General features: G+C 39.3%; 1 protein-coding gene and 1 pseudogene across 1 annotated transcript; both read left to right on the forward strand.

Moving 5' to 3' along the window:
- The first annotated feature begins 2,547 nt into the window (after positions 1-2,547).
- LOC114634378 lies at positions 2,548-3,663 on the forward strand (annotated as a pseudogene).
- A 5,746-nt stretch (positions 3,664-9,409) lies between these two features.
- Positions 9,410-10,357, forward strand: LOC114634379 (vomeronasal type-1 receptor 4-like). Its single transcript, XM_028782989.1, has one exon. It carries the CDS (start codon positions 9,410-9,412, stop codon positions 10,355-10,357), a length of 948 nt encoding a protein of 315 aa, XP_028638822.1.
- The last annotated feature ends 2,562 nt before the right edge of the window (positions 10,358-12,919 follow it).

Below are 12,919 nucleotides of genomic sequence, written 5' to 3' on the forward strand. Positions count from 1 at the left end.
AGCATTGGCTAGCCATCGACTTGCTACATAGAACAGGCTGGCTTTGAAGTTAGCTTTCTGCTTCTGCCCCTGCCCCTGTCCCACCTGTGCTCTTGCTCCTGGCCCTACCTCTGCCTCTGCCTCTGCCTTCCAAGATCTAGGCAAAAAAAGGAACTCACTACACCCAGCCACCCCTCCTTTTTTGCAGTCATTTTTGTATTCAGGTATTGAGTAGATGAACACCACTATGGGGTGTTCATGGTTGTCACAACCATGTCGTAACCAGGAGACAGTGTTTCATGACATTATTTCTTTTGCCCTTAGAATGTTTGCTCTCTCCTCACAATATTCCTGAGTCTTGAAAAAGATATAATACATGTCATGTTTAGGTATCCAGACTTAATGGCCAGTAATTCCAAGCAATTTGAACACTTGTGAATCTCCATATTAAACATTGACCTCTGATACGTTTTTGTGATCTGCGCTGAACTAAGACTTGTCTGTGGGTATAAGCATAATTATTTGGAAGGCAGATTGACTAGTGTGTGTTTTGCAAAACTGAGCAATCTTAGAGTCAAACTCTATTATTGAGCAAAGATTTAATACAAAGATGAGTTATCCATGCACTATGTGGTCAAAGTAAAACTCCAAGTGTTCTTTTGTATTCTCTGTGGAACTTAAATTACGCCTTAAGAGCAGAAGGCACAGTGGTCTCCACTGGAAGAGTGTGAATGTTCTCTGTGGCCCTTCTTGGAGTTCAGCTTTTATTTTAATAGCTGTGATAATTCCCACCACTGTCTTAACTTTTAATGACTTCCTCAATCCTCAAGTTCACTTTCTGATACGGTAAACCTTGGGAAAACTCACAGCTTCAATTTGATTTTACATTTATTATGTTAAAGTTATCTAGGAGAGTGAAGTTTTCCTCTGGGTTCATCTAAGTAATGCACAGTAAACAAGTTCATTGTCACAGTTGGTAAAAAGCTGGTTCTTGTCCACTGGGAGGAAGGGTCCTGTCATCTCATCCTTGATTTAGCCAGGCCTCCTGTTAGGCAGCCTTTCCAAGACACATCTTATGCATGGGATTCACACTGCCCTGAAGGCTCCCAGTGCTCAGTGCTCAGAGCCAGAGGAAGGCATGATGAGCTTCACACTGATACTCTTCCCCAGTCTACCCTGTCTTAGACTTGGGACATTTTTTCCTTCAGATTTCCTTTTCTTTTATATTTCTTTTCAGATAACTAAATTGTATCTTTTTTGTTTTTCTTATAAATTCTTGTCTTTAGTTCATAGTATTTTCATTATGTTCCTACTTTAATTTGCTTATTTATTTATTCATTTGCATCTGTTGAAGACATCTTCCCATGCCCGTTGTCCTTCTGTTTCCACCTAAACTACCTACACCTTCATTAGAGTTAAGTCTCATACAGTGTATGCAGTATAGTAAAGAGTACATTTCTAATGTTCCTTTGAACACTCAAGCTATATGCTCATCAGTGTTTATACTTTACCCATCAATTACCTCTGATGTGTTTGTGTTTTTGTTAAAATATGGACATACTAACAGGTCACTGGAATGTAATGTTTTGGTGATGACTTATGACATATTTAATATGTAATAGAAAACATTATACATTTAATGTATTTAGTTCAGTTTGTGGTTTGTTTTTGTTGTTGTTGATTCATTGTTGCTTTATGAGATCTTATCGATAGATACACACCTTATCTGTATACTGTACTATGGATTTGATTACATGCACAAGCATGACTTTCATGACATTTGCCCATAATTCCCTACTGTATCACTCTGCCACTTCCATTTCTCACACATGGATAAGAATCTCCCCATTGGGTTTGTGAATTTCTCCTCCAGATTCCATATCTGATGGTATATGTCATTTTTATCTGTGTGAGAATGCTTTATTTCACATAAAACAATGATATGCAAGTCAGTTCATTTCTCTACAAATAATAAAAGAGTGACAGAAAAATATGTTTCTCTGAGCATGTGCTCAACACTGGGCTATGTATTGTGTCAGCCATTTCTTTGTGTTCTGAATAATAGCTCTATACAAGGATAGAGACCCCAAAATGACCCAAAGGTTGGACTCAGAAACCAATCCCAAGTGAAAAATATTTGTTGAGAATTATTTTTAAAAATTTTTCTCTTTTCTTTTATATGTACAGTGTTTAGCTTGTGCGTATGTTTGTGAAGTGTGTGAGCATATACGTTTGTGATGTGTGTGCATGTCTGGTGTCACAGAGGCAGGAAAAAGGTATCACAACCCCTGGAAATGGACTTACAGTTGTCAGCCTCGAAGTGAGTGCTGGATTCTGCTCTGGGTTCCCTGGAAGAGCAGCTGGTGCTCTTTACCTCCGAGCAATCATCTCTGTTGTGAATTTAAAGATAAATAACTTGGATGAGTCTTAGAGTGAAACTGAACCTCCAAAAGTGTTCAGATGTGTATGTTACTGTTAGAACTTCCAAATGGTGTTTAAAAAAATACACAGTGTGAAGCTGGGACCATGTTCTTGTGTCCACTGCTGTGTCTGGTTGTTGCCAAAGCTATGTTTCTCAACCAGTATGACAAATGATGCCACGGTTTGAAGTCCTCAGGGCAGGATTCATCATATTAAATGTGCAATGGAAGCTGTTATGCAAGGTTCAGCAATAGCTAATATGAAATCAAAAGCACATGCAGTGTTGGTTGCACTGAAGAGGACACAGTCAGAGCTTGTCTCTCACCAGGAGAAAATTCTCCACGTTGACAACCAAATTGGTATCTCAATTGCAGGTCTCACTGCTAATGCCAGACTGTTATGTAACTTTATATGCCAAGAGTGTCTGGATTCCACATTTGTATTTGACCGACCACCTCCTGCATCTCCTTTTATGTCTCTAATTGAAAGCAAGACCCAGATCCCAACACACTGATATGGCCCGAGACCATATGGTGTTGGCCCATTTATTGCCGGTTATGATGATATGGGTCCTCACGTTTTCCAAGCCTGCCCATCTGCTAACTATTTTGACTGCAGAGCTATGCCTATCAGAGCCTGTTCTCAATCAGCTCGCACTTAACTGGAGAGGCTTATGTCTGAATTTATGGAGTGCAATTTGGATGAACTGGTGAACCATGGTCAGTGTGCCTTAAGAAAAACACTCCTTGAAGATCAGGACCTGACCACAAAGAAGGGTGTCACAGGGAACTCATTGCTCTTCATGCTGTATGTGAACAAATTCTTGATCAAAGCTCGCTTTAGCAGATCTATATATCCCATTTTCATGCACCTGATGATAGTCAATATGTTGACAGTCTTATTCGCATTGTTACCATATGTCACGTCATCCTTTGGAGTACCCAGTTTTCTGGATGATGCTGGCTGTAAGGCTGTTGCATGTATCTACAGAGTCACCCGGGCTATGTCCATCTCTACCACTTCTATTCTAAGCACATTCCAAGACATCACCACCACTCCCAGTAATTCTAAGTGGGTGTGGCTTAATCGTCAATTCTCAACATGGACTTTCTGCTCTTTTCTCTTTTCCTGGTTTATCATTATGGTGCAACTCATTCAGACCGCGATAGCAAAAACCACATTACTCTGATGTTGATTATGGATAGTCTCATGTTTATTGTGGCAGTGGTTCAGTTGAGTACCCCAATTCAGGATAATTCCTGAGGATTATTATAATAAAAGATCTGCTTTTTATGGCTGTCAAGACAGAAAAAATTCTAGTATTGAAGCAGAGAATAAACACATAGACCCAATTATAACTACAGAAGTATTGGAATTTGATAGCTGCTTGGGAGGCGGAATAGTTTTCATTAATCTGTGGCCTGTATTATACTGACCACGCTATAAGACAGGAACAACACAAAGAATAGCTGGACTCAAAGGGTTAAGAGAAACACACACACACACACACACGAAAGAGAGAGAGAGAGAGAGGGAGAGAGAAGGAGGGAGGGAGGGAAAGAGTGAGAGAAAGAGAGAGAGGAGAGAGAGAAAGAAAGAGAGAGAGAGATGAAAAGAGAGAGAGAGAGGAAGAGAGAGACAGAGGGGGGGGAAGAGAGAGAGAGACATGGAAAGAGAGAGAGAACATAACAATGGTGCAGTATGGTTATTGAAGCAGGTGTGGAATTGGAGAAACTAGGAAGGGTAAATCTGATCAAATTGTGCTGCATGAAATTCCAAGTAATCTAAAAGAATATTTTAAAAACAACTTGTATTTATCTGCTTGCTAAGCTGTGGAGTCTTCAAACAATCTAATTTTCAATAACTGTTGACATAAGATCCTATGATCTCATATTTTACATGAGTGATAGAAGGTAAAATTGATATATTCATGGAATTAAACACAATATAGTAGGGAAAAATGAAGTAAGTACACCTTCAAAATTATGTTCTTACCACCTCAAAATGATATTTTTAAAGATAGAACTTAAATTACATCCACTGAGAATAAAAGTCTCTAAATTCTCAGTTATATACTATAATTTATTTATATGTTTCTTTGCTTGCTTGCTTGCCAAGGGTCAGGCTATGTAACCCTGCCTGTCCAGAAACTCACAGTGAAGACCAGGCTGGCATAGAACTCATGGAAATACAGTCATCTCTGCCTTCCAAGTGTGCCACCATGCCTGACCAGTTTTATGTTTTTAATTCTTAATTTGAGCCATTAAACCTAAAAGTAAAGGCTATATGAAATGTTCTCAATGGTTGCTCCATGAAGAAAGAAAGGGTTACATTGACATAAGTACACATTAGTGGATACAACGTTACTTGCCATGTGCAGTATGTATAATTTCATGTTGCAGCAAGTGATTGTCAAGAATATTTAACACAGTAATTAGAGAAATATCTTATTATCATAGGAAGGAATTTCAAATAAGAGTCTAGGGGAAACAAAGTGTCTTATACCATGACTAATCCCTGTATGGTGGGGAAAAGTCAAATTCACCCTCTGGAATCATGCCTCTATGGAGCAAGGAGAAGTTCAAAGCACACTGTGGGAGTAGGTAACACAATGGTCTCCCATGGAACAGAGAGTGTATTCTCTGGAGTCTTATTTGGTGCTCAGCCTGTTTGAATGGCTGTGGTGACATCTACCACTACAGAACTAATTTTTAATGACCTTCCAGCTCCCAGAGTAGACTCTCTGGTGTAGCTCAACCTGGGGAAAGGTATGTCCTCAAAGGCACCTGGCCTAGTTCACTTAATAAGTTCACCAGGAGACTCATTTTAAAGGTAAGATTGATATATTATTCCTCTGGGTGCTCCAAAAGGATGCACTAAAATAAGGCCATCAAGGCCTCAGGAACTGTAGGGGGCCAAGTCAATTGGAAGGAGACATGCTACCATTCTGCATGAAGTTTGATCATGAGTGTGTGTAGGAAGCCTTCCCAGCACATCTATCTGTGGAATGGAGTCACCTCCAGTGAGGATCCCAAGGCATCCTAGCCTGAGACTGAGAGGGAGGTACAAAAAACTTGTCAGTGTCCTGGTTTTCCAGTGTCCTTGTGCAGACTGTGATCTTAGCAGATATTTTGTCTCATGTCTACTATCATATATTTCCTCATTCTTATTTTCTCTACATCTCTTTACCTTCATGAACGTTTGCCATTTTCTATTCTATACCTTAGCATGTGTCCTAGTGCGTTTCCTAGATGCACTGGTGTAGGACCCCATCTTCTCATCTTTTCACAAGCACTTACATTGGCCACCTGCCTTCTACATTTGATTGCAGATACTGTTTCCCCTGTCCAGAGCCGTGCACAGTCTCCAAGGACTTATTCTTTACTAGATGCTCACGACTTTCAAGCTACTTTCTCTAGTCATCCCTCTTAAAGCATGTCCTCTTTCCAGTGTGGTCAGGAATGTTACAACTAAGTTCTGAGCTGCCACCTTAGCTTTGCAGAGTGCTGTGGTCTGTGCTTGTCTTGAGAGGCACTGACATCACCATCAAATGAAAGAGTTCTGTGCTGGTCACAGTGGCTCTGGTTGAAAGGCTAGTTACTTTCACAGCTATGAATTTGTCATTTTAAGCTTTCCTGGCTTTTGAGGTTACTTACTTGTGAGTTGATGTCATTCTCACAGTGCTGTCTTGGAGGGGGTCAACAATCTACAGGTGTAACACGTAAGACTGGTTCTGGGGTTCATGTTGTTTATATATCTTGACCATGATATGTCTTTGTGTGGTTCCTTTCTGGTCCTGTCTATTCACGGTGTATTTGGACTATCATTTCTTCTGAAGGTTTGGGAAGCATCGACTCTAGTTCTGTTGGTTATCTTGTCAGTGCCTGTAGATTTTATCTCATCACGTTCTACCTTACCAGGAGTGGTTAAGTGTATTGCACAGATCTGGAAAAGCTCATTCCTTCCTTTATATACACCTCAATGTATGGTGGTCTCGATGTTACCTCCCAGTCTGGAAATTCCTTCTCAGCTTGCTCTCATCAGCTTCAGTTTTTAGCCATGCTTTTGACTAGATTGAGTGGGTCTGTCATCTGTCAAGTTTCTGTTTGCTGCTAGAGTTCTAATTACCATATCAACTTTCTCCTTTGTGTTTTTAATTGAACTCTCGGATTGCTGGGCCTTTCATCAACTCTGCCAGCTTTCTCATCTGGGGCCTGAAATGATGTGTTCACTTCTTTCATCAGTTTGGGTCCTGCACAAAGCCATGGATACTCTGTGCACTGAGACTCTGAAATGTTTTTTGTAAATTGCACCCCCACCCCTTTCCTTGATTCTAGTTCTATTTGTTCTATTGTTCTATTTGGAGGTGTGATGACAGTGAATGTTTTCTCATACATGTGTTTGTGTGTGTGTGTGTGTGTGTGTGTGGTTGCACATTGTTGGGATGGATGTTTCTATCTGGTTTTAAACTCTCATTTTTTTCTATCCATTTTGCCTCTTTTATTGCATTTGTCCAGTGTGCTGTCTTCAGTTGAATTTCTGTTTCCCACTGCAGTGTTTTGGTTGGGGAGGGAGAACAACAGCAGCAGTTGCAGTGATTGACAGTCAGCCCAGCTTAACCTGAAGTAGAACAATTGTGCTTTTCCTGTGGTTCCAGTAAGGTCCAGAGAGAGTGGAAGCAGAGAAATCTTGTCTCCATGTATTCTCTTTCTAGGCAAGCCTTTTATCAGAACTGCACCCAGTTTAAAGGCAAAGGTCTCATGTTCCTTTGACTCTACATTCTCAGCCAGTAAATGGTAGGGAAGGTTATTTTATTCAGGGGATTTACAGAGACTCAGCCTCAGGCTTGGTGTCTCATTTCTGCTTTGTTTCTACAGCCCATGATGTTTTGACATTTACACCTATGATGCATCCAGACACAAGGCACATAACTGCAGCTCAGCTAGTCTCCCTTCTGTTTACCTGAATATGGACTGTGTATATTCGCTTGTGTTGAGATCTGTGCATAGAAGAGGCCAAGGCAATTTCTAGGTTTCTAAATTTTTAATGAAAGTATTTTGGGTGTATTAGATCCCTCCTCATTCATAGCTGAGTGACAGTGGACCTGGATCTCATGTATGTGACATGATTTGTACAAAGAACCTCTCCTGTCTGTCTTGTGGCTAGGAGCTTCAATGTATTTGGGTCTATCCTTGTCCCTGTTTGGTCACATGGCCCTATCTAGGATCTTGATCTGAAAAGCCATCCATGGAATAAGAATCTGCTTAAGGGTATAAATGTCACCCTGTGTATGATGAGTATGTAACTGAGCCTGGGCAATTAAGGTTGCACTGAAATGCTGGTGGGCCTTGATTGACTCTAGCACAAATCTCAACTAGACTAGAACCGAGTCACTCAGCTGCTCTGTGGCCCACAGCCCAGATCTAGGTCTGCAGTGTTACTTCTTGTGTGCAAATAGGTGTCACTCTGTGACTCCATATCATTGGTTTTATCTCTCAGGACACTTCAGGATCAATGAAAATTTTCATGTCTGTATCTCTTCAACATATACCAGTTTCATTGGTACTATGCATTAGAATGCCAAAATGATCTTTCATAGAGGCATACCAAATATCACTCTTGCATGTTGTAATACTTGGCAAGACACTTCAATTCCTGATCAGATTTGGTTTCTCTATCATGGCATGAATACTGGTTTGTTCAGAAAATTCTTTGGTTAAGGTTTTGTTTTGTACGGTTGGATTGTTAGGTATATATTGTTTTACCTTCTTTATTTCAGGAACCTTTACAAGTTGTGGGAACCTCATTGTCCCAAACACTGACATTTGTCTCAGAAAGTAAAGTTAAAGGCAGGGAGCTAAAAGTATTTAGCTGGATAGCTTAGATAGGTAATTGTTGAAATGATTCTTATCCTAACAGAGTTTTGTAGTAGACTCCTAACCAAGGTTAGAACTACAAATACTCGCATGCTTGTTCTGTGCTACAATGTTCTATAGAAATGTCAAATAAGTAAGAATATATTTGTTTAGAGAGGAAGTACAAGGGCAATAGCAAAGCCTTCATCCACATGGAGAGATTATACAGTGTTTATCTTTCTGGGACAGAGTTACTTCACTCAAGATGATTGCTTGTAGCTCCCTTCATTCACTTGCAGATTTCATTATATATATATTCAGTCCAGCTGAGATGTGTGCTAGAGTCAATCAAAGCCAACTGGCATTCCAGTGCAACCTTAACCACATATCACATTTTTATTATCCATTAATCTGGTGAACAGAGCAGCTGTGAACATGGATGAGCAAGTGTCTTTGTAGCGAGCTGTGTCATCCTTTGGTCATATGCCGAAAGGTGGTATATAGCTGGATCTTGTGGTAGATCCATTTTCATCTGTTTGAGGAACCGTATACTGATTTCCATTTTTGATGTACCAGTTAGCACTCTGGGAAAATTTTTCCGTTTCCTTCCCAGCATGTGATATCATTTGTTTCATTGATCTTGAACTTTCTGATTTGAGTAAGGTGAAATCTCAAAATAGTTTTAATTTGCATTTCCCTGATGATTAACGATGTGGACACTTAAAAAACAAGTGTTTCTCAGCCATTTGTCTTATATTTGTCTTTTGAGAACTCTACATTTAATTTTGTACCTTAAATTTTTTGATCATTTGTTTTCTTGATGTTCAGGATTTTAGTTCTGTACAATATACGTCTATTTTTCATGTGAGTCAAATATGCCCTGGTTCATATCCTAACATGATTGATGTTTCCATATAAGTTATTTAACCCTAATTTTTTTGTTTACTCTCATGCTCTCAGAAATAATGGAATCCACTTCTTGGAAGAGTTACTGCTGAGGGTCATTTGTAGAATTTCACTTCCATCTCCTTGTGCTGATCTTTCAATAACTATATCCACCTTGTCCATTAATTTTAACTTTACAACACTATGCATTTATATTGGCTTGGTTTGCCTTATCCTAGCAGAAGATTACTGAAGACTTCACTAAGATAATGTTTCCAAGAGACCTAATTTCTGGGTTCTTCCTCCTCTCAGAAGTTTTCATTGGACTCATGGGAAACTTTCTCCTCTTCATACTGTACATGTACATCTTCTTAATTCAGCCTCGTCAGAAGAAGCCCATAGACATGATCTTCACACATCTAATGCTTGTCAATGTTTTGAGCATTGTGTTTAGGTTGATACCAGATGTCATGGCATCCTTTGCAGTCAGGCTTCTTTTCCATGACGTTGTGTGTAAGGCAGTTTTGTATGCATACAGTGTTACTAGGGGCCTTTCCATTTGCACTACTTCTCTACTGAGTGTATTTCAAGCCATCACTATCAGTTCTAACCATTCCAAGTGGGCATGGCTTAACTCCAAGCTTGAGTCATGCATTTTTCCATCCCTCCTCATCATATGGATCATCAACACATTTCTCTATCTTCCAATGGTTGAAAATGTAAAGGGACAAATCAACTTCACTGTTGTGGTTTCTAGGTATTCCCAGATATACTGCCGAAGTAGCCAAGTTCGCTATCACTCCACCACATCACTTGTAACTGCACTAATGATTAGAGACATCTTGTTTGTGTTTCTTATGATATGGTCCAGCCTTTACATGGTGAACCTCCTCTTTAGACACAATAGGAGAACACAGCATATACATAGTTTTAGTATCTCTCTCCACACATCTTCTGAAAAGAGAGCCACTCACAGCATCCTTTTGCTTGTGAGTTTCTTTGTGTTTTTCTATTGCTCAAACACTTTTGTCAGTTTCTATTTGTTTTATAGACCTAAGAACAGCCCAGTATTGGATCTGATTACTAGAGTTTTATCTTCAGGCTACCCAACCATCTGCCCTTATGTTATGATGAACAATAGAAAAATTATTTCCAAATTCATTTCTTCCCTATCAAACTCTGAATGTATCTTTTCTACAAGAGGATGCTGTGTCTAATTTGACATCCTAAACTTAATTCTGCCTTGGAGGATTATCCCATCTGACAAAAATAACCGTGGTTCCTGAGAACCTAATATTCACACACAGTAAGTATTAACAGACACTTCTTTATTTGTTTGTTTGTTTGTTTGTTTGTTTGTTTTTGGTTGCTCTAACAGGGTTTCTCTGTGTGTCTCTGGCTGTCCTTGAACTCTCTTTGTAGAACAAGCTGTGTTCAAACTCAGGGATTCACTTGCTTTTGTCTCCAGAGAGCTGGGATTAGCCTGGCTAAGCACTGCATTTTTTAAAGGACAGGGCCTCATGTAGGCTCTGCTGGCCTAAAACTCATTATGTACTGGAGATGGCCTTAGACTCCTGTTCTTCTTGACCCACCTCCTAAGTACTGGGATTACAGGCATGTAGTCATCTATTTTTTAAAGTGATGGTATGCTTTTAATATGAGACTTGGAAGATTTCATAGGAACAAACATATATTAATAAATAAACAGTTTTATCTGACTTTGTATTTAACTTTTATACTGACAAAATTCAGTATGTATTAGTGTTATAATTAACTTTATATGCATATATCAACTCTTTTAATAATTACAGAGAATGTTCAATAGATAATACTTCTAAATTTTAAGTGCAATGAAACCTGGTGTCATTTTATAGCACAAAATCACATTGTTTATTCCAAGTGACCTGCAACGTGCCTTGGTTTTCCCTGCTTGGTGCAAATGTTTTTTCTCATGAGGTTTGTCAAGGATTTTATGGGCTCTAACTTCCAAGCATCTTGAATTGCCCAACAACAGCAACTTGAGACAGGGTGGCATCATCTTAAGTTCATGCTTCTCCATCGTAATCATTGATTATTGTGGTGTAAAAGAAAGGTAAGAAGAATACAGCAAGTAGAAAGTTTGCTGTTGCATGTGTGGCTGATATTCTATGAAATTATTCTTCCCTGAGCAATTTTTATTCATAAATTTGTTGATCATATCAGGAATGTTCTGGAACCGTAGTAATGACAGCAAATAAATAATTCAGAATAAGAAGACTATACACCATATTTATGCTATAGAAAAGTATATCTTTGCTGAGGACATGGTTCTGTGGATAAAACACTTGCCATGCTAGTATGAAGACCAAAGTTCACAACGCTGGAGTCTATTAAATACCAAGTGTCCATGGAGGCCTGCCTATTTCAGATTCAGAAGGTAGTGACAGGGGATCTTAGGAGGAATCTGGCTAGCAAGACTAGTCATGTCGGTGAGCTCTGGGCCTGATTGGAATGGATAATTCATCTCAATAGATAAGGTGGAAGAATGATGGGAGATGATTCCTGATGTCAACCATGGGCCTCTACATACATGATGGGCCTCTCCATACATGTACCCTGAAGTTGCAAGAGCTCACACCATTCCCAGTTAGATGTCTCTTTCTGTGTCATGGCTATGAATCAAGAAGTAAGTTCCCAGCTACTGCTCCAGTGCCATACCTGCCTATTTGCTGCCATGCTCCCTTCTATGCTGGTCATGGACTCTAACCTTTTGAAACAATAAGCCTCAAATTAACATTTTCTTATATAATTAGTTGGTCATGGCGTATTATCGCAGCAATAGAACTGTAAGTAAAACATTATTCCTATCTTACAAATAAGACAGAAGTATAGTGTCATAGGTTCATTTCTGTTACTGTGGTAAAATATTTGAAGAGAAACAATTCAGGGGAGACAGGTTTTATTTTAGCTCTCAGTTCAAGGTTATAACTCATTATTATGGAGAAAGTCACAACATCAGGACCTTGCAGCAGCTAGTCATATCACCTCCACAGTGGAGAGCAGAGAGAAATGAATGTGTACATGCTTCCTCCTGGCTTATCACTCTCACTATACTTATATAGTCCAGATTGCCTTCCTAGGAAATGGTGCCACCTGTAGTTGGACTATAGCTTCTAACACCAGTTAAGAATCAAAAAAATACCACAGTCATGTGTACAGTACAACTTGAATCACTCATTGACTCTAGACTATCATGTTGTTATTACAGGCAGTAATTGTGAATTGTTTGCCTAAGGTCACATAGTATATAACAACTGGAACTTGAATATGGTTCATGTGCATTGAATTACTTTAGTGCATTTCTTTCTTCTAATAATAATAAAAAAAATTAGATAAAACAAAACCACATTAGAATTGGACAAAAAAAAACAACCCTACCAACCAACCAACAAAAGGAGATCTCAAGAGAAAACACTAGAAACAGAAGCTTACTTGATCACACACTCAGGAATCCCATAAAAACACTAACATGGAAGATGTAACATATGAAAGAGCTGGTGCAGAACCATGTAGGCTCCGTGCATGCTGCCTCTGTCTCTGTGAGTTCATATGAGCTTAGATCATGTTCATTTAGAAGGCCTTGTTTTCTTGGTGTCCTCCACCTTGCTGGCTTTTTCTACACTTTCTGATTCTTCTCCTACAAGGTTTCCTGAACCCTGAGGATTTTATCTAGACATCGCTTTGTGGCTGAGTGTTCCAAGGTCTCTCATTTTCTGCATGTCTGGCTGTGGGTCTCTACA

This window comes from Grammomys surdaster, unplaced genomic scaffold, assembly GCF_004785775.1.
Source record: "Grammomys surdaster isolate TR1022 unplaced genomic scaffold, NIH_TR_1.0 949, whole genome shotgun sequence".
Taxonomy (NCBI): Eukaryota; Metazoa; Chordata; class Mammalia; order Rodentia; family Muridae; genus Grammomys; species Grammomys surdaster.